This window comes from Nicotiana sylvestris, chromosome 6 (assembly GCF_000393655.2).
Source record: "Nicotiana sylvestris chromosome 6, ASM39365v2, whole genome shotgun sequence".
Taxonomy (NCBI): Eukaryota; Viridiplantae; Streptophyta; class Magnoliopsida; order Solanales; family Solanaceae; genus Nicotiana; species Nicotiana sylvestris.
Window position 1 is genome coordinate 160,876,637 of NC_091062.1, and position 16,803 is coordinate 160,893,439.

The 16,803-nt window shown below is 39.7% G+C and overlaps 2 protein-coding genes across 2 annotated transcripts; one reads left to right on the plus strand and one right to left on the minus strand.

Annotated features, from left to right (window-relative positions):
* Positions 1-4,006: 4,006 nt before the first annotated feature.
* LOC138871571 (uncharacterized) lies at positions 4,007-4,585 on the minus strand. Its single transcript, XM_070149456.1, has 2 exons — positions 4,194-4,585; positions 4,007-4,091 (listed from the first exon to the last, which is right to left on the minus strand). The coding sequence occupies exons 1-2, from the start codon at positions 4,583-4,585 to the stop codon at positions 4,007-4,009; spliced, it is 477 nt and encodes a 158-aa protein (XP_070005557.1).
* A 9,668-nt stretch (positions 4,586-14,253) lies between these two features.
* On the plus strand, positions 14,254-15,237 carry LOC138871572 (uncharacterized). The gene is made up of 2 exons (XM_070149457.1): positions 14,254-14,697; positions 15,187-15,237. Exons 1-2 carry the CDS (start codon positions 14,254-14,256, stop codon positions 15,235-15,237), a joined length of 495 nt encoding a protein of 164 aa, XP_070005558.1.
* Positions 15,238-16,803: the final 1,566 nt, after the last annotated feature.

The following is a 16,803-nucleotide window of genomic DNA, read 5'->3' on the forward strand; positions in this document are numbered from 1 at the left end:
GAAGTTAAGGTATGTTAAGGCTACACCTTTCTTTCATTTTGGCATGATCTAGTAACTACATGTGTTTAATAACGAGACATAAAGAGAAGTTCATATTCCTTAATTTATGTACATTTTCCTAGTCTCATAAGTTACAGCATTCTCCCTTATCGGGACTTCATATTCAGTTTACTTTTGTTTTCTTTTAGCCAAGAGAGCAAAGAGTCTATATATATACAGTATTACATTATTTTCACCACCATCAAGCTATAATTGATGGGTAGGTCCCTATTGGGCAACCTCTGATAAGATGGTAAGTTATATACCAAGACTACTATGGTCGAGCGCCTATGAGCGAGCCTAGAATGGCCGATAGATACAGAGCCTTGTATGACCGAGTGCCTATGAGCGAGCCTATTACGGTAGAGCAGTTACACATACCGAGCCTTATAAGGTCGGACATCTATTTTACTTACTATATTGAGATAGTTGAGTTAGTATTAGCATGTAAGCATATCTTTAGATTATCTTTGACTCCCAGTTACCTTCAGTTATTATATTATCAGTTTAATTTCAACTTTCAGTTATTCTATTACCTTATACACTCAGTACATTATTTTGTACTAACATCCCTTCTGTCGGGGATGCTGCATTTCATGCCTGTAGGTCCTCATTGACAGTTGGGCAGACCCTCCCAGCAAACAGAGTCAAATATTAGCTTGATTGGTAAGCTCCACTTCCTCGGAGTTACTAGGTCTAGACCTTGGAGTCCATTTTATATATACAGGTTTGATGGGTAGATCGAGGCCGTGTCCCGGCCATGGTACAATTCAGTTATATTTAGAGGCTTGTAGACGAGTCATGTATATTTTGTATATCAGTAGATGTTCATGGAGGCTTCATCGGCCTGCACAATCATATATATCAGCTTTTTGGTATGTTTACCCCAAAGATAGGAGAGGCACTATTTTCATGATTCAGAATATGGCCTCATCGGCCTAAGATAAGGGTTACCCCTCCAGAGTTCACAATTATAGATTGGTACGCTCTGGCTGAGTATGGTATCAATTATCGGCCATGCCTCTTCAGGTTTGGGGCGTGACAATTGCATTCACCTAGTCTACATCCTACAAAGCTTCGATAATATTTTTAGGTTCAATAAGTGATACGAAAGCATCAAAAGCACAAAGATTCTTCAAAGAAGATCTGGTTTTGATTCTAGAGGTTGGATTTATGATTACGTTCTCAATGGATGAGAACTTTGATACTTGTAAGGTTTCACAACTAGCTGGTTTCCCCTAGATGTTCCTTCAATGTTTTGTTATTGAGTAACATGTTCATGAACATATTCCCTCGAGGTTTGAGGATCAGTTCCTCTTTGTTCAGTTCCCTCTGTCAGGTTGCCTTGGGTGGACGGACCTATTCCATCACCAGTTCCTTCCTATGGTGCAGCTTCAGTCTGGGCTGTGGTTTCATTTGAGTTTCTTACCAGCCTAATTGCTTCATCATCATGTTCCTACCTCTCAGAGAGAATGTTAGTTTCATCAAAAATCACATATACACTTTCTTTTACGCACATAGTTCTTTTGTTATAAATCTTATAAACTTTACTATGTGAAGAACATCCCAAGAATACTCCCTCATCACTTCTGGGATCAAACTTACCTAGGGAGTCTTTACCATTATTATGCACAATGAGCATGCATCCAAATGCCCTAAGGTGGGATATATTTGGCTTTCTCCCTTTAAGTAACTCATAGGGTGTCTTCTCAACAAGAGGTCTAGTCATATACCTATTTATGATGTAGTTTACTAGAAAGAAGCATAGTCCTAGACATTTTTTCCACTGTCATATTCATTCTTTCAACTACTCCATTTTGTTGTGGAGTCCTAGGAGCAGAAAAATTATGATTTATGCCAGGCTCATCACAGAATTCAGCAAATTTAGTATTCTCAAATTCAGTACCATGATCAGACCTAATTGATGCAAGTTGATTACCTAGTTGTTTCTGCATTTTTCTAACAAAAGAACTGAACACGTCAAATGCTTCATCTTTAGATGTTAAAAATAGTATCCAAGTAAACCTAGACTAATCATCAACAAGCACCATAACATATCCCTTACCACATCTGCTCAATGTTTTCACTGGCCCAACTTGCACATGTCTCACAAACTTTATCTTCCTTGAACTTGATGTTAGGCAGTCCTATTGCCAAGTCCTTGGAGACTAGTTTGTTGAGTTGGCTTAGACTGGCATGTCCAAGTCTTTTGTGTCAAAATAAGGGATCATTAACCGGTCAGAAACCCCAACGATAAACCTTTCACCGCACCACACGATTCTTTCGCGAAGCGCTCTTAAGCCAACTTTGCTCTTTGGGAACACACTTAAGCAAGTGAGTTCATTATTTGAAAGTGTGGATAGATCCACAACATATATGTTGTTCACTTTTCCCTACAAAACTATCTTGTCAGTGGTAAGATTAATCACAAAGCATTTTGTAGAGGTGAATGCTACCATATTACCTCTATCACACAATTTTGATACACTTATTATATTGTACTTCAGTCCATGTATCAAGTAGACGTTCTCAATAAAGTGAGAATTAGTCTTACCTACCTTTCGAATCTCAATGATCTCACCTTTCTTCCCATTTTCAAAGAAGACATTACTTCTTTAATGTCCTCAAGAGAAAGGAACTGGTTCTTGCTTCCTGTCATATGCTTTGAGCAGCCACTATTCATGTACCATATTTGGATGCTCCCCTTCACTTAGACCTGCAAAAGGAAATTAGGGGTTAGTCTTAGGAACCCAAACTAGTTTGGATCTCTTTATATAGGCAAAAGAATGAATTAAATTCTTTTTAGCCCAACTTGATAGCCTATTCTTCCCTTGAACAAATTCTTTGTTCTTTTGACTTGCCTTTTCTTTTGCAGTGCATTCACTTTTATACCGAGCAGTTTTACCATAGTGTGTGCAAATCTTGATCTAAGGAAGTGTGAGGTACTTGCTTTTGGGATCCCCCTTAGGTGCAGGAATCTTAAAGCCAAGTTCTCTTCTAGTTCTACTATGGTGTTCTTGTAGCCATAAAAGTGCATCGGAAGACCTGTTCCATTTATAAGTTCTGTCTAGATCATGCTTGACCTTGCTTAGATCCTATTTTAGGATTCTTACCTGCTCATGTCTTTTGTATAACTCATCTTTCATTTTTCCTATATATTCTTCTAGAGTGAGTTGTGTGTGATCAGCTGTCTTTTTACCTATTCCTAATTTTAGTTTTAGATTTTCAGATCTATGTTCTAGGACAGCTATGTCAAGTTCATGAACCTGGCCCTTTAACATATCATTTTCACTTTTAGTTTCACTAGCCCTAAATTCCAGGTTTTTGCACTTAGCTTTTAAAACCACACATTCTTTTGACAACTGTTCCTTTTCATTATTTACATCCTCAGATTCATCAATTAGCTCTAGTAGCAATTCAGATAACCTTTATTTAGACAAAAATTTAATTTTGTCTTTAAGATGAAGGACACTTACCTAAATTTCTTCATCAGATTCTCCAATGGCCATAAGTGCTCGTTCATCATCATCATCAATATCTGAGCTTTCTCCCCAAGCAGTGACCATAGCCTTGGTTGATCCTTTGTTGATGCTTTTCTTGGGTTGAACCTGTTCTTTCTTTCAACTCTTTCCTTCTTCCATTCAATTTCTCATAAAGGACAGGTCTTGATGTGGTGATCAGTCTTTCCACACTTGTAGTAGCCATCATTGGTTTGCTTCTCAGGAGATTTTGACTTGCTGTAGCTTCCACTTCTTGAAGAACTCTTTCCTTTGCTCAGGTACTTCTTGAAGTCTTTGGTGATCATAGCCATTTCATCATCTTCCAAATCAGTACCTTCAGTGATTCTGAGTGTCGAGATCTTTTCCTTCTTAGGTACATCCATCTTCATGGTTTGTCTCCTGAGTTCATAGGCAGTGCGATTTCCATTTATTTCATCCAGTGGGAGAGTGTCAATATTCTTTGATTGCTAGATGGCAGTGATCTTGCTCTCCCAAGTGATAGGCAAAACCCTAGCCAGTATCTTCTCGACTCTTTCTTCTTCAGGAATAATCCTTCCAATAGATTTTAGCTCATTTGTCAGTGTAGTGAACCGTGTGTACATCTCTTGAATGGTTTCTCCTTCTTTCATAGCAAAGTTCTCATACTAAGAGTACAGTAGAGTTCCTCTAGATATCTTCATCTGAGTAGTTCCTTTGTGAGCCACTTGCAGTGTATCCCAAATTTGCTTAGCAATGGCACAGCCTTGGATTCTATTGTACTCATCTGGACCAAGTCCACAAACAAACCATTTCTTAGCTTTAGCATTCTTCTCCCACTTCTTAAAGTCTTCAGCAGCGCAATCTGCTCTTGTCTTTGGCACATCTACTCCTTCAACATTTTTCTTCAAGGTAGTCAGTGGACCATCAGGGACAATGTCCCATAGCCTATAGTCCTCTCTTTGAATGTGATCTCTCATTATGATTTTCCACCGAGCATAGTATTGTCCATTAAAGAGTGGTGGCCTAACAGTGGATTGCCCTTCCCAGTTTCCAGGTGGTGCACTCATCTTGATCTTCTCCTAAGGTGTTAGCCTCTTCAAGGATAACCTGCTCTGATACCAATTGATATTTATTACTTCAATACCACATAGGGGGGATTGTGTGTTGTCCAATTTTCGCGTGCACAGATTATAGAAGGACCTGGTTCTTCTATGTGTTCTTTTTACTGCTGTTGCGGAATAATAAATACGGAAAGTAAAGAACATAAGTATTTTTACGTGGAAAACACCCGGATCAAAAGGTGAAAAAACCACGACCTACTACTCAGTAGGATTTTCCCCAACACTTCATTAAATTACTGAGCCAAAATAACATTTACAAAACTCTTTGTAAACCTAAGGATTACCTCTAATCCCTTTTTGGCAACTAGCCTCTAGTTGTTACGACAACTTCAAGTTAACTCTAACTTGAATACAATATTCAGAGTACTAGTACAATTGCTTCCTAATAAAGCTGAAAATTACAATTTGAAACAACTACTACAATGAAACTAGAATAAAAGATACATACTTGGAACTGCTTCTTCTATCTGGTTCATGTAGCTTCAGGTTTGCACACTTGAATCACATATGAATTGCTTGCAAAATGGCTTGTTATTTTACTCTCAACTCACGTTCAACTTTAGCGTTTGTGTATGCCTATAAAATGAGAACATTCTGAAATATATAGAGTTAGTAGAATAGGAAATAAATAGAGTTCCAATGTTATACTCCTCCTTGGTGGAAGAGTTCTAGTTATCTTCAACTTCTAACTCTTCTCTTATCTAGGAAAGAGTTCTCTTCGAGTAAGGATTCCTTCTCCTTATCATTTATACAACCTTTTCGTTTAGGAGATATCAGATATACCACTTAAGCTTATCCCCTACATTTCCATGCCTTGTGCTCGAATCTGCGTGTGTACTGTGTATGGACCTGGTTCATATTTGAGTTCCTTTGTTAATCATCAAAACAAACTTCATTTGGGCCAACAGTGACAATTAGCAGTTACTTTAAAAAGTTGGTCAAAATGTTCGGGAAAACTGTTTTTTTAGATTTTACAAAATTTAAAAGAAAAACTTGCAAATTTAGCCATATAGTACTATTTACACCAAATCATGTAACGACCCAACCGGTCGTTTTGAGCTCTAGCACGTTGTTCGGAAGTTTGAGTCTATGAGTAGCTTTACTTCAGGTAGTATGAATTGTACGCGTGGTTGGAATTGGAATTTCGGACGTTCAGAGTTGATTTGGAAAGGAAAATTCTCATTTTGGAAGCTTTAAGTTGGAAGAATTGAAAGGGTTAATTTTGAGTAAACGACCTCAGAATCAGGATTTAAAGATTCCAATAGGTTCAAATGATGATTTTGGACTTGGGCTAAGTCCAGATCGAGTTTTGGATGACCCGGGAGTGTTTCAGCGCTATTGTGGAAAGTTAGCATTTTGGAAGAATTTATAAATTTGGGTTGAAGTGCACTTCAATGTTATTGATGTTCGATTGAGATTCCGAGTTTGGGAATATCTCCGTCTGGTGATTTTGGTATTGAGAGCACGTCCGTAGGTGGATTCGGAGGTCCGTAGGTCATTTTGGGGTCATTTGACTAAAGTTAGAAATTTGAAGGTTTTTGAAAAGTTTGACAGGAAGTGAACTTTTTGATATCGGGGTCGGATTCTGATTCTGGAAGTTGGAGTAGGTCTGTAATGCCAAATGGGACTTGCATGCAAAATTTGAGGTCAATCGGACGTAATTTGATAGGTTTCGGCATCAAATATAGAAGTTTGAAGTTCTAAAGTTCATCAAGATTGAATTGGGGTATGATTCATGGTTTTAGCGTTGTTTGATGTAATTTGAAGAATCAACTAAGCTCGTAATGTATTTTGGGACAGGTTGATGTGATTGGACAGGGTCCCAAGGGCCTCGGGTGTGTTTCGAGATGGCAACAGATCGAGTTGTGTTTGGGGGAAAGGCTGAGGCTAATGGTATCTGGTGTAATCGCACCTGCGTGGAAAAGGCCGCATGCGCGAGCCCGCAGGTGAGGCTATATGGTCGCAGGAGTGACATTGGTCGGAGCTAGATTGGCTGCAGATGTGAGGGTGTTTCCACATCTACGAGCCCGCAGATGTGAGGTGAGCTCCGCAAATGCAGAATATGAGATGGGCAGCTGGGTCGCAAAAGCGAAAGGGCATCCGCATATGCGAAGGTGCAGAAGTGCGTGGAGGACCACATAAGCGGATTTTGCCTAGCTTGGAGGGAACCGCACCTGCGATGGATTTTCTGCAGGTGCGGATGGTGTACCGCAGGTGCGAAAATGTAGCTGGGCAGAATGGTTTTAAGAGCGAGATTTGGATCTTCCTCTCTCATTTCTCACTTGGTTGGTGCAATTTTGGAGAGCTTCAAAGGGAGATTTTCATCAAGCAATACAAGGTAAGTGATTCCCACTCATTATAAGTTAAATACATGGTTTGTATAAGGATTTAAACGTGGAAATTTATAGAAATTGTGGGGTTTTTGGTAGAAAACCTAGAAATTGGTATTTTTGGATTTTGAAACGAATTTGGGCATGTAATTGGAAATAAATTATATATTTGAGTTCGTGGGGTTATGGGTAAAGTTTATGTTCAAAAAATTTCGGAATTTGGGCACGTGGGCCCGAGGATGATTTATCGACTTTTCGGACGGAGTTGGAAATTGTAGTAAATAGGATTATAATGAGTATTTGAGTATATATTTATAAAACTGCTCATTTATTGACTAGTTTGGAGTGTTGGGCATCGATTTAAGTTGTTTGAAAGGCTTGGGAGCCGGCTAAGGAACTTGGAGAGAGGTAAGTCTCTTTTCTAACCTTGTAAAAGTGAATTAACTCCATAGGTTAAATAATTCAATATGTGCTTCTATTTGTGGGGGTGGGGGGGTATGTACACAAGGGGTGACGAGAGTCCGTGCGTAGCTACTATTATGCTTAAGTCTGGGCAGCCTAGGACCCAAATCATGCTATGCTTGCAATGTTTGTAACCTTCTTTAAATTTGATTGATTAAATCACATTGAACTTGGTAAAGGAATTTTAAAAAGATAAAATTCGTTTTCTTGACCGTTAAATGAGAATTTGGCATTTTCTTGAATAATTGCCCCTTTATATATTCTTTATTTGGTTGTTTGAATGTGTTTATCTTTTTGTGGAGCGGGTTGAACGCCTCGGCGGATTTAATAGATACATCTATGGTTCGAGTCGTTCGATCCTCGGCAGTGCAAAGATCATATTTATATGTTGTATCGGGCCGTACAACCTCGACATGATTTGCACATGATTGAATTGATTGCTTTGAAATTTATAATAAATGATTTTGCCTCATTAGCCCGAGATAAATGTATAAATGATGAGAAATAAATTTGGAGATTTCTTAATTATAAAAAAATTGCCTACTACTTCATGATATTGAGCTTACACTCGTTCTATATAATCCATGTTTCAATTATATCATTGGCATTCTATTTATAGCCCATAATAAGTATCGAAGTCGACCCCTCTTTACTACTTCTTTGAGTTTAGACTGGATACTTACTAGGTACGTGTTGTTTACGTACTCATACTACACTTGCTGCACATTTTGTTGTACAAGCACATATATATTTAGTGGCTTTGTGGGCGCAGTCGCGTGGTTAATGCGGGGACTTAGGTGAGATGCATTCCATATTACGACCCGCAGCCAGTAGAGTCTCCTTCAGAGTATTTATATTTTCTTTCCTGTCCAAATTTGTATTTCCGGACAGGTGCTGTGTTTTATTTAATTTCCTAGTTGATGCTCATGCACTTATGATACCGGGTTCTGGGGTGATTATGGGTTATTCAATATTGAGATTGTTAAAGCATTATTATATACTATGAGATTTCCATCTCTTACTATTTAATTAAAGGAAAACTACGATTTCAAAAATATTAAATGAGACCTAAATTAAGTATTTAGTGTTGGTTTGCTTGACAGCGGTGTCCGGCGCCATCACGACGTTTAATGGATCTTGGTTCGTGACATCATATTAATTTATCACAATTAAAAGAATTAAAGAGAAAAGAAGAATGTCAATTATTCATCGTTAGGCAAAATAAATTTATTTGCAAACACATATCAATACATCTATTATGGGGATAAATTTTAACCATATTTGTTCCATCTACTTGTTAAGCAATACGCGCACTTACAATTCAACTTTGTAAACTTATTAGCTAAGTTTGTAGATTAACTAATTATCAAGCATTAGGTTCATTAATTAACAAGGTATATTACGATAAGAATAAATTTGAAATCAAGTCAATTTATTGCCTTTAATTTGGACCTCTGTAACGCACTATTTACTATGCCACTTCTTGTGGACACGTCGCATGACTTACAGTATAATTAAACTTCATAAACTAATTATCAAGCATTAAATTCACTATTTACAGTGCGGAAATCATCTGCAAAGTACAATCTTAAAAAAATTTGTGAATTTAAGTTTCATAGTTGATAGTGTAAAAAATCATTAAGCATATGTTATTTGGCCAGTTCAACAAGTTAATTTCCTGATTTTACTATTACTAACACATATTTTAGTACTCCATATAAACTTACCGGAGATGTAGTTGGCTTTCCAGACTTTTCTTCAATATTTTTTTTTTAACCCCAAACACCCCCCCCCCCCCCCCGCCGCCGCTCTCAATCCATTCCACTATTCCAGAGGGATCAACAGTGGCCCCCTGAACAGAGTAGCTCACTGATAGTTTATGAAAGAAAAAAATAAGTCTACATAGATTAAGGTATTGTAAATATGAAAAAGGAAATAATAAACTCATGTATTTAACGAGAATAACGGATCTATTAAGTCAACTTAATTTTCTAACTGGAGAAACATTATTGGTCAAAGTATCTCAATTTAACTGCATGAATTGAGTGTCAAACAACATTTTCTCTTTTCTATTTTCTTCATGGGTGGCAGACAAAGGAACTCTAAATCATTTGTGCATCATTTAAAAAGGGCAACCAACCAGGCAAGACTTGATTATAAATTAAGCAAGTTATGAAGCAAGTCAAGAAATATATATATTATGACTATTCTTGGGAGACGGTTTACTTACTAGTCGAGTCTATAAATAACGTTTTTTGTGAAGTAATAAGATGTTTTTCCTAAAGCTAAGTACTATTAATCCTAGCATGATATCAGTTAAGCTTGGTGCTGTTTTCACTATTTTGCTCGTGGGTCGTGGCCACCACAAGTTAGTATCTGTTTTATTTTCTCACTAGATTGTTGTATCATTACCAGTGTTACTATTTGTGTAGTTATAAATGATTATACACACACCACACACAAATCATACTTATGTGAGGATATGTATGTGTTTCTATATGCATGATAGCTGTATATGTGTGGTTTCAACTTTTCATATACTATGTTACACTTCCATTGTTAGATTTTGTAATTATGATGGTGAAATGTTTCAGTTAATATGTCATGGTTGTCAAAGACTCAAGTTGTGGCAGCACGGAATGTTGATAATGTTCTCTCGGGAGTCAATAGGAGATTAATCCAACAACTTCATACTTGTACAAGAGATTGTGCATCTGATAGTGATTGCTATGATTGTTGGGTTTGTTGTAATTGTACATCGGTCTTAAATACTCAAAAAACTTGTACTGCGATTACATGGTAGTATTCCATTGTAACGAACTCAGCTACAGGAAAAATAATGGATTTGAATAAAAAGGCTGACTCGGTCGGCTTACTTGTATGATTCAATATATTCGGTTACTAAATTTATTTAAGAATATAATTTACTACAAATGCAATCTACTGGGATATCTCGTTTATATCCTGTTAATTACTTTATTTATAAAGTTAAGTTCAGTGTTAAGTGTAACTTCTTGTTGGGCTGAAGGATTCATCCACTACAAGGCCTATTAGTTAGCTTTTGATTTTATTATTTGGGCTCAATTTTGTATAGGACCCGGCAAAGTCCGATTTGTAATAAGTCATGATTTGACTATTGTATACGGTAAAATTGGGGGTGTCCAATTTCCTCATCATTATGGTGCCTCGCGAACGTGATTCTCGAGGTTCGAGACCGAGATCGAGGCTCACTGTCAAAGGGTCATCGGGGCCCGATCTCGGGGCAGTGCAGACCAACGGCTATATTAGAAAAGAGGGAAGTTTCCAAGACGCTTGGCTAAGACTGACAGAGCTTAGCTAGCTATTCTAAACCCAATGTAGGGCGTCAGGATATCATATCTAGCTGTCTCATCCCCGTATCCGAGTAGTTAATGTGTTTTGTACTATGTTATGATTTCCCTCCTATATAAGGGGCATTCCTACCATTCTTGTAAATCTGTTGCTCCAGCTACTCCATAAGAAATATAGAAAAACACTCTCTTTGCTCTCTCATATACTCTTTTGATATTATTGCTTTCATTTATTATCTTCTTATTTGTTCATCATTCATTGCTTATCATTGGCCATAAAGAGCCCTCTTTAATTGTCTCATAACTGTTAGCCCTACCCCGATCACCCACGATAGCTCAAGTCCGAGCCCTGGAATCAACTTCGAGGCCCCAAATCGATCGGCTCGAGGCCTTGAATAGCTGACCCAACGGTTTGGTTATAGCTCTCTCCCTAACTTTATTTCGTTTTGAGTCTCATATACTCAACATCAACTTCTTAATAAACTAGCATAAAAATAGATCACGTATTTTTAGAGTCCCATCAATAAATTTAATTTTTAAAACCATTTTCACGGTATACAGTTTGGCGCCCACCGTAGGGCTAAAAATAATAGTGATTATTTTCTTGCTGGTTTCGTGACACAAAGTATTATCTTTCACACCTGTTCTTGTCCAAGATCTTCAAATTTCAGGTTGAATGCCTAACTCATCAGATAGAGGTGAAAACAACTACCTGGGAGACCGAGGAGAAAGTGTTGTGGTTGTTCCAGCCTGGGCACAAAAAGAGATCCCTAAGCACGTCGTTCATATGATTATTGGAGGGGCCGACATTCCCCAAGGGCCCATGATCAAGCGGACAAAAATATCTGCCACAACAAAAGGGCCAATCCGAGACCGCGTGGCCGAAGACACCATCGTGTTCAGCGAAGAAGATCTCGAGTCCTTGACAGAACCACACAACGACATGCTGGTAATCTCATTTCTTTTAAACAGCGTCCGAGTTAAACGTGTGCTCGTGGATCCAGGCAACTCGGCAAATGTGATCAGGTCAGGGGTAGTAGAGCATCTCGGGTTACTCGACCAGATCATACCCTCCTCCCGGGTAATAAAAGGAGAAATCACCCTCCCATTCGACGCGTCCGGCACGGTTCAGAACACAAAGTTTCAAGTCATCAATGGAGACATAAGGTATAATACATTGCTTGGCAGGCTGAGGATACACAGCATGAGGGCAGTACCGTCAACCCTGCAACAGATGATTAAATTTCCGACAAAGGATGGCATAGTGACCATATACGGAGAACAACGTGCAGCGAAAGAAATGTTCACGGTTTACCAGGGGGAGTCGACCCAAGTACTCCCGACCTCGGATGCGTCTGGGAACATACAGACCCCCGAGGATGACGAAGAAGATTTCCTCGCTCCTCGAACCTTTGTTGCCCCCGAAGAGTCGGATGCAACGAAATCGACAATCGTAGATCTGGAACAAGCTGTTTTGATCGAGCACCTCCCCAATCGTAAGGTATACCTGGGAACGGGGTTAACCCCCAAACTCAGGAAAATTTTTATTCAATTTCTTATAGATAATAACGACTATTTCGCGTGGTCCCACTTAGACATGACAGGTATCCCGCCGGAAATTACCTTCCACCGACTGAGTGTCGACCCCAGGTTTAAACCGGTGAAGCAAAAAAGAAGACCCCAGTCTGAGATAAAACACGCATTCATCAAGGATGAGGTAACAAAATTCCTTAAAATAGGGTCCATTAGAGAGGTAAAGTACCCTGAGTGGTTGGCCAATGTAGTAGTGGTACCCAAAAAGGGAAATAAGTTAAGAATGTGCGTAGACTATAAAGACTTAAATAAGGCGTGTCCTAAGGATTTGTTCATGTTGCCTAACATCGATCGTCTGATTGATGCTACGGCCGGCCACAAGACCCTCACCTTTATCGATGCCTATTCGGGGTACAATCAAATTCAGATAAACCCCGAAGATAGGGAGAATACCTCGTTTATCACAAAGTATGGTACCTACTGTTACAATGTAATGCCTTTCGGGCTGAAAAATGTAGGGGCTACATACCACCATTTAGTTAATAAAATATTTGAGAGTCAAATAGGCAAATCCATGGAAGTTTATATTGACGACATGCTAGTTAAGTCCCTACGCGCAGAGGACAATGGTGAAATAATATCTGAACAATGACATGACCGAAGCAATGATTCAACAGACATTCTACCATGGCATTAACACGACCAATCAGTGTGTAGTGAACCAACTAGCAGGGGGAAATTTTATGAACACACCTTATGATCAAGCATGTGAGATATTGGATGAGATGGCAGATATTTCCTCCGCTTGGCAAAGTTGAGCCAATGTGACACAGGGTGACCCCACTATCATCCACTTGCACAAAGAGCTCCATGATTATAGCCAGGCAATATCAGAGTTAACTACTACAATGAACCAGTTAGCGAAAGCTCAATTGCAAAAGGTTCAAGCTCCTAGACAAGTAAATGCTATGGAAGGTGTCAACATGTTGGTCAATAAGAGGCGACAAAGAGGTCAACAAGGTCAAGGTAGTCCAGATCAATATGACCAAGGTAGTGGTGGTTTCAATCAAGATAAGGGCTATGATGAGCAAAATAAGGAAGTGCACTATGTGAACAATTACCAAGGACAAAGGGACAATGCTCCTAACCAACAACAACAATAGAGATCCCAAGGAATTGGGGGAATCAAAACCAACAAGGCAATAGCAACTAGGGGAACAACAATCAAAATTGGGGCAACCAGAACAATCAGGGTAACTGGAGTGGCAACAACAACAATTGGGGAGGAAACAACAACCAAGGGGGTTGGAATAATGGCAATCAAGGGAATTGGGGGAAAGGCTTTCAAATGACTCCGATGTATCAACAACCAAACAACCCACCTCCATTTCCGTCCCAAGGTCCTAGATCATCAAACAATGAGATGGGAAGGATCAAGATGATGTTTGAACAAATGATAAAGAAGAACGCCGACTCTGATGCCCAGCTGGCATCCCACAATACTTCAATCTAGAATTTGGAGGTTCAACTTGGCCAGATTTAACAGTCTTTGAATACTCTCCCTAATGAGGCTCTACCTAGTGATACGGTAGTAAACCCGAAGGGTGGGAACAACACCGGGCATGCAATGGCGGTTATTACTAGAAGTGGTCGAGGTGGTGATGTGAATACCTCCAACCAAAAGGAAATTGTGAGTGATGAGATTCAAATGCAAGATGATGATGTTCCTTTAGTTGATGAGCAAGTGAGAGAAGATAATGTGAATGTGGAAGTAAGGATTGATGTTCATGATGATGAGGTGGATACTCAAGATGACGTGAACCCGTCTAAGGAACACGTAATAGACATATAAGAAATGGTAGTGCCCAAGTCTAAGGCTCCCTTGCCAAGGCCTCCTCCACCTTACCCTCAAAGGCTTGCAAAGCAAAAGAATGAGAACCAATTTAGAAAATTTATTGACATGATGAAGAGCTTATCAATCAATGTTCCTTTGGTGGAAGCTCTTGAGAAAATGCCGGGCTACACCAAGTTCATGAAAGACTTGGTGACTAAAAAGAGATCCATGGACTATGAGACCATCAAAATGACTCACCGAGTAAGTGCAATTGTGCACTCGATGGCTCCAAAGCTTGAAGATCCCGACACTTTCACCATCTCACGTACCATTGGGAGCGCAAAGTTTGCAAAGGCATTGTGCGATTTGGGTGCAAGTATCAATTTGATGCCTTACTCCGTGTTCAAAACTTTGGGTATTGGGCAACCGAGGGCTACTTCAATGAGGTTGCAAATGGCGGATAGAACTATGAAGAGGCCGCTTGGTATTGTAGATGATGTTCTTATTCGGGTGGACAAGTTCATTTTACCCCCTGATTTTGTGATCTTGGATTGTGAGGTTGATTATGAGGTTCCGATCATATTGGGAAGACCTTTCCTTGCAACTGGAAAGACCTTAGTTGATGTGGAAGCAGGGGAACTCACCTTCCGGGTGGGTGATGAAAAAGTAGTCTTTCATGTGTGCAAGTCAATGAAGCAGCCCAACAGTACTGAAGTGTGCTCTTTCGTGGATCTTGTCACGGAAGTGATAGTTGATGATACTAGTGCAGCGATCAATGTAGAGGACCCTCTAGAAGCGGTATTGTTGAAACTTGATGTAAATGAGGATGAAGGCCGGGTGGAGTGTGTCAATTCTTTACATGGAATGGGCTCTTACTCTTATGAGCCTCAGAAGATCTCTTTGGATCTTGAGAATAGGAAGACTCCACCAACAAAGCCCTCAATCGAGGAACCTCCCGTGTTGGAGTTAAAGCCATTGCCTCCACATCTCAGGTATGAATTCTTAGGCCCTTGTTCAACTTTGCCAGTTATTCTTTCCTATTGTCTTAATAACATGCAGGTAGATGCCATATTGGTGGTTCTCCAAAAATGGAAGAAGGAAATTGAATGAACTTTAGCTGATATCGGGGGGATAAGCCCCGCCTTTTGCATGCACAAAATTATTCTCGAGGAAGATTCCAAGCCCTCCGTGGAACATCAAAGGAGGTTGAATGAGGATATGCAAGAAGTTGTGAAAAAGGAGGTAATCAAGTGGTTGGATGCAGGGGTTGTGTACCCCATCTCGGATAGTTCTTGGACTTCGCCGGTGCAATGTGTGTCAAAGAAGGGTGGTATGACCATGGTTACCAATGCGCAAAATGAGTTGATTCCTACTAGGACTGTCACCGGATGAAGGGTGTGCATGGACTACCGCAAGCTGAATAAAGTGACCCGCAAGGATCACTTTCATTGTCTATTCTTGACCAGATGCTAGATAGACTTGGTGAGCCTGCCTTCTACTATTTCTTGGATGGTTACTATGGTACAACTAGATTTTGATTGCTCCGGAAGATCAGGAGAAAACCACTTTCACATGTCCGTATGGTACCTTTGCCTTTTCTAGAATGCCATTTGGGTTGTGTAATGCACCGGCTACATTCCATCGGTGTATGATGGCCATATTTACTGACATGGTGGAGGACATTTTGGAGGTGTTCATGGATGACTTCACTGTTGTGGGTGACTCATTTGATGAATATTTGAAGAATCTTGACAAGGTATTGGCCCGATGTGAAGAGACCAATCTTGTGCTTAACTGGAAAAAATGCCACTTTATGGTCGAGGAGGGCATTGTCCTTGGCCATAAGATCTCAAAGCACGACATAGAGGTGGACAAGGCTAAAATTGAAGTGATCTCAAAGCTTCCTCCTCCTACCTCAGTCAAGGGGGTTAGAAGTTTCCTTGGGCATGCGGGGTTTTACCGGAGATTCATCAAAGACTTTTCTAAGGTAGTGAATCCCTTATGCAAGTTATTGGAAAAGGATGCCAAGTTTGTGTTCAATGAAGAATGTACGAAAGCTTTTGAACTCCTCAAGTAAAAATTGACAACCACCCCCATTATTACCACACTCAATTAGAGCTTAACTTTTGAGCTCATGTGTGATGCAAGCGATGTTGCAGTAGGAGCGGTTTTGGGTCAAAGAGAGAATAAGATGTTTCACCCGGTGTATTATGCAAGCAAAATAATGAATGATACTCAAGTTAATTACACGGTGACAGAAAAAGAGTTGTTGGCTATTGTGTTCACAATGGAGAAGTTTAGGCCTTATCTCATGGGTGCCAAGGTGTTAGTTCATACCAACCATGCCACACTCCGCTACTTGATGACGAAGAAGGATTCCAAAGCTCAGTTGATGAGATGGGTCTTATTGCTTCAAGAGTTTGATTTGTAGATTGTGGACCAGAAAGGGTGTGAAAACCAAGTGGCAGACCACTTGTCCTTCTTGGAGGAGGAGGGGAGGCCTTGTGATGGCCTCGATATTAATGATTCATTTCTTGATGAGAAATTCCTTTCTGTGTCTGTGAATAGTATGCCTTGGTTTGCGGATATTACCAATTTCCTTGTAACTGGTGTTATTCCATATGAGCTCTCTTCTAACCAAATGAAAAAGCTTAAACGGGATAGCTTGGACTACTA

Coding starts and splice junctions, on each gene's coding strand:
- LOC138871571 (XM_070149456.1), bottom strand. CDS start 4,585: ATGAGTGCACCACCTGGAAACTGGGAAGGGCAATCCACTGTTAGGCCA. Junction 4,092..4,193: donor ATATCTAGAGGAACTCTACT/GTACTCTTAGTA, acceptor ATCTATTGGAAG/GATTATTCCTGAAGAAGAAA.
- LOC138871572 (XM_070149457.1), top strand. CDS start 14,254: ATGATGAAGAGCTTATCAATCAATGTTCCTTTGGTGGAAGCTCTTGAG. Junction 14,698..15,186: donor ATTGTGAGGTTGATTATGAG/GTTCCGATCATA, acceptor AATAACATGCAG/GTAGATGCCATATTGGTGGT.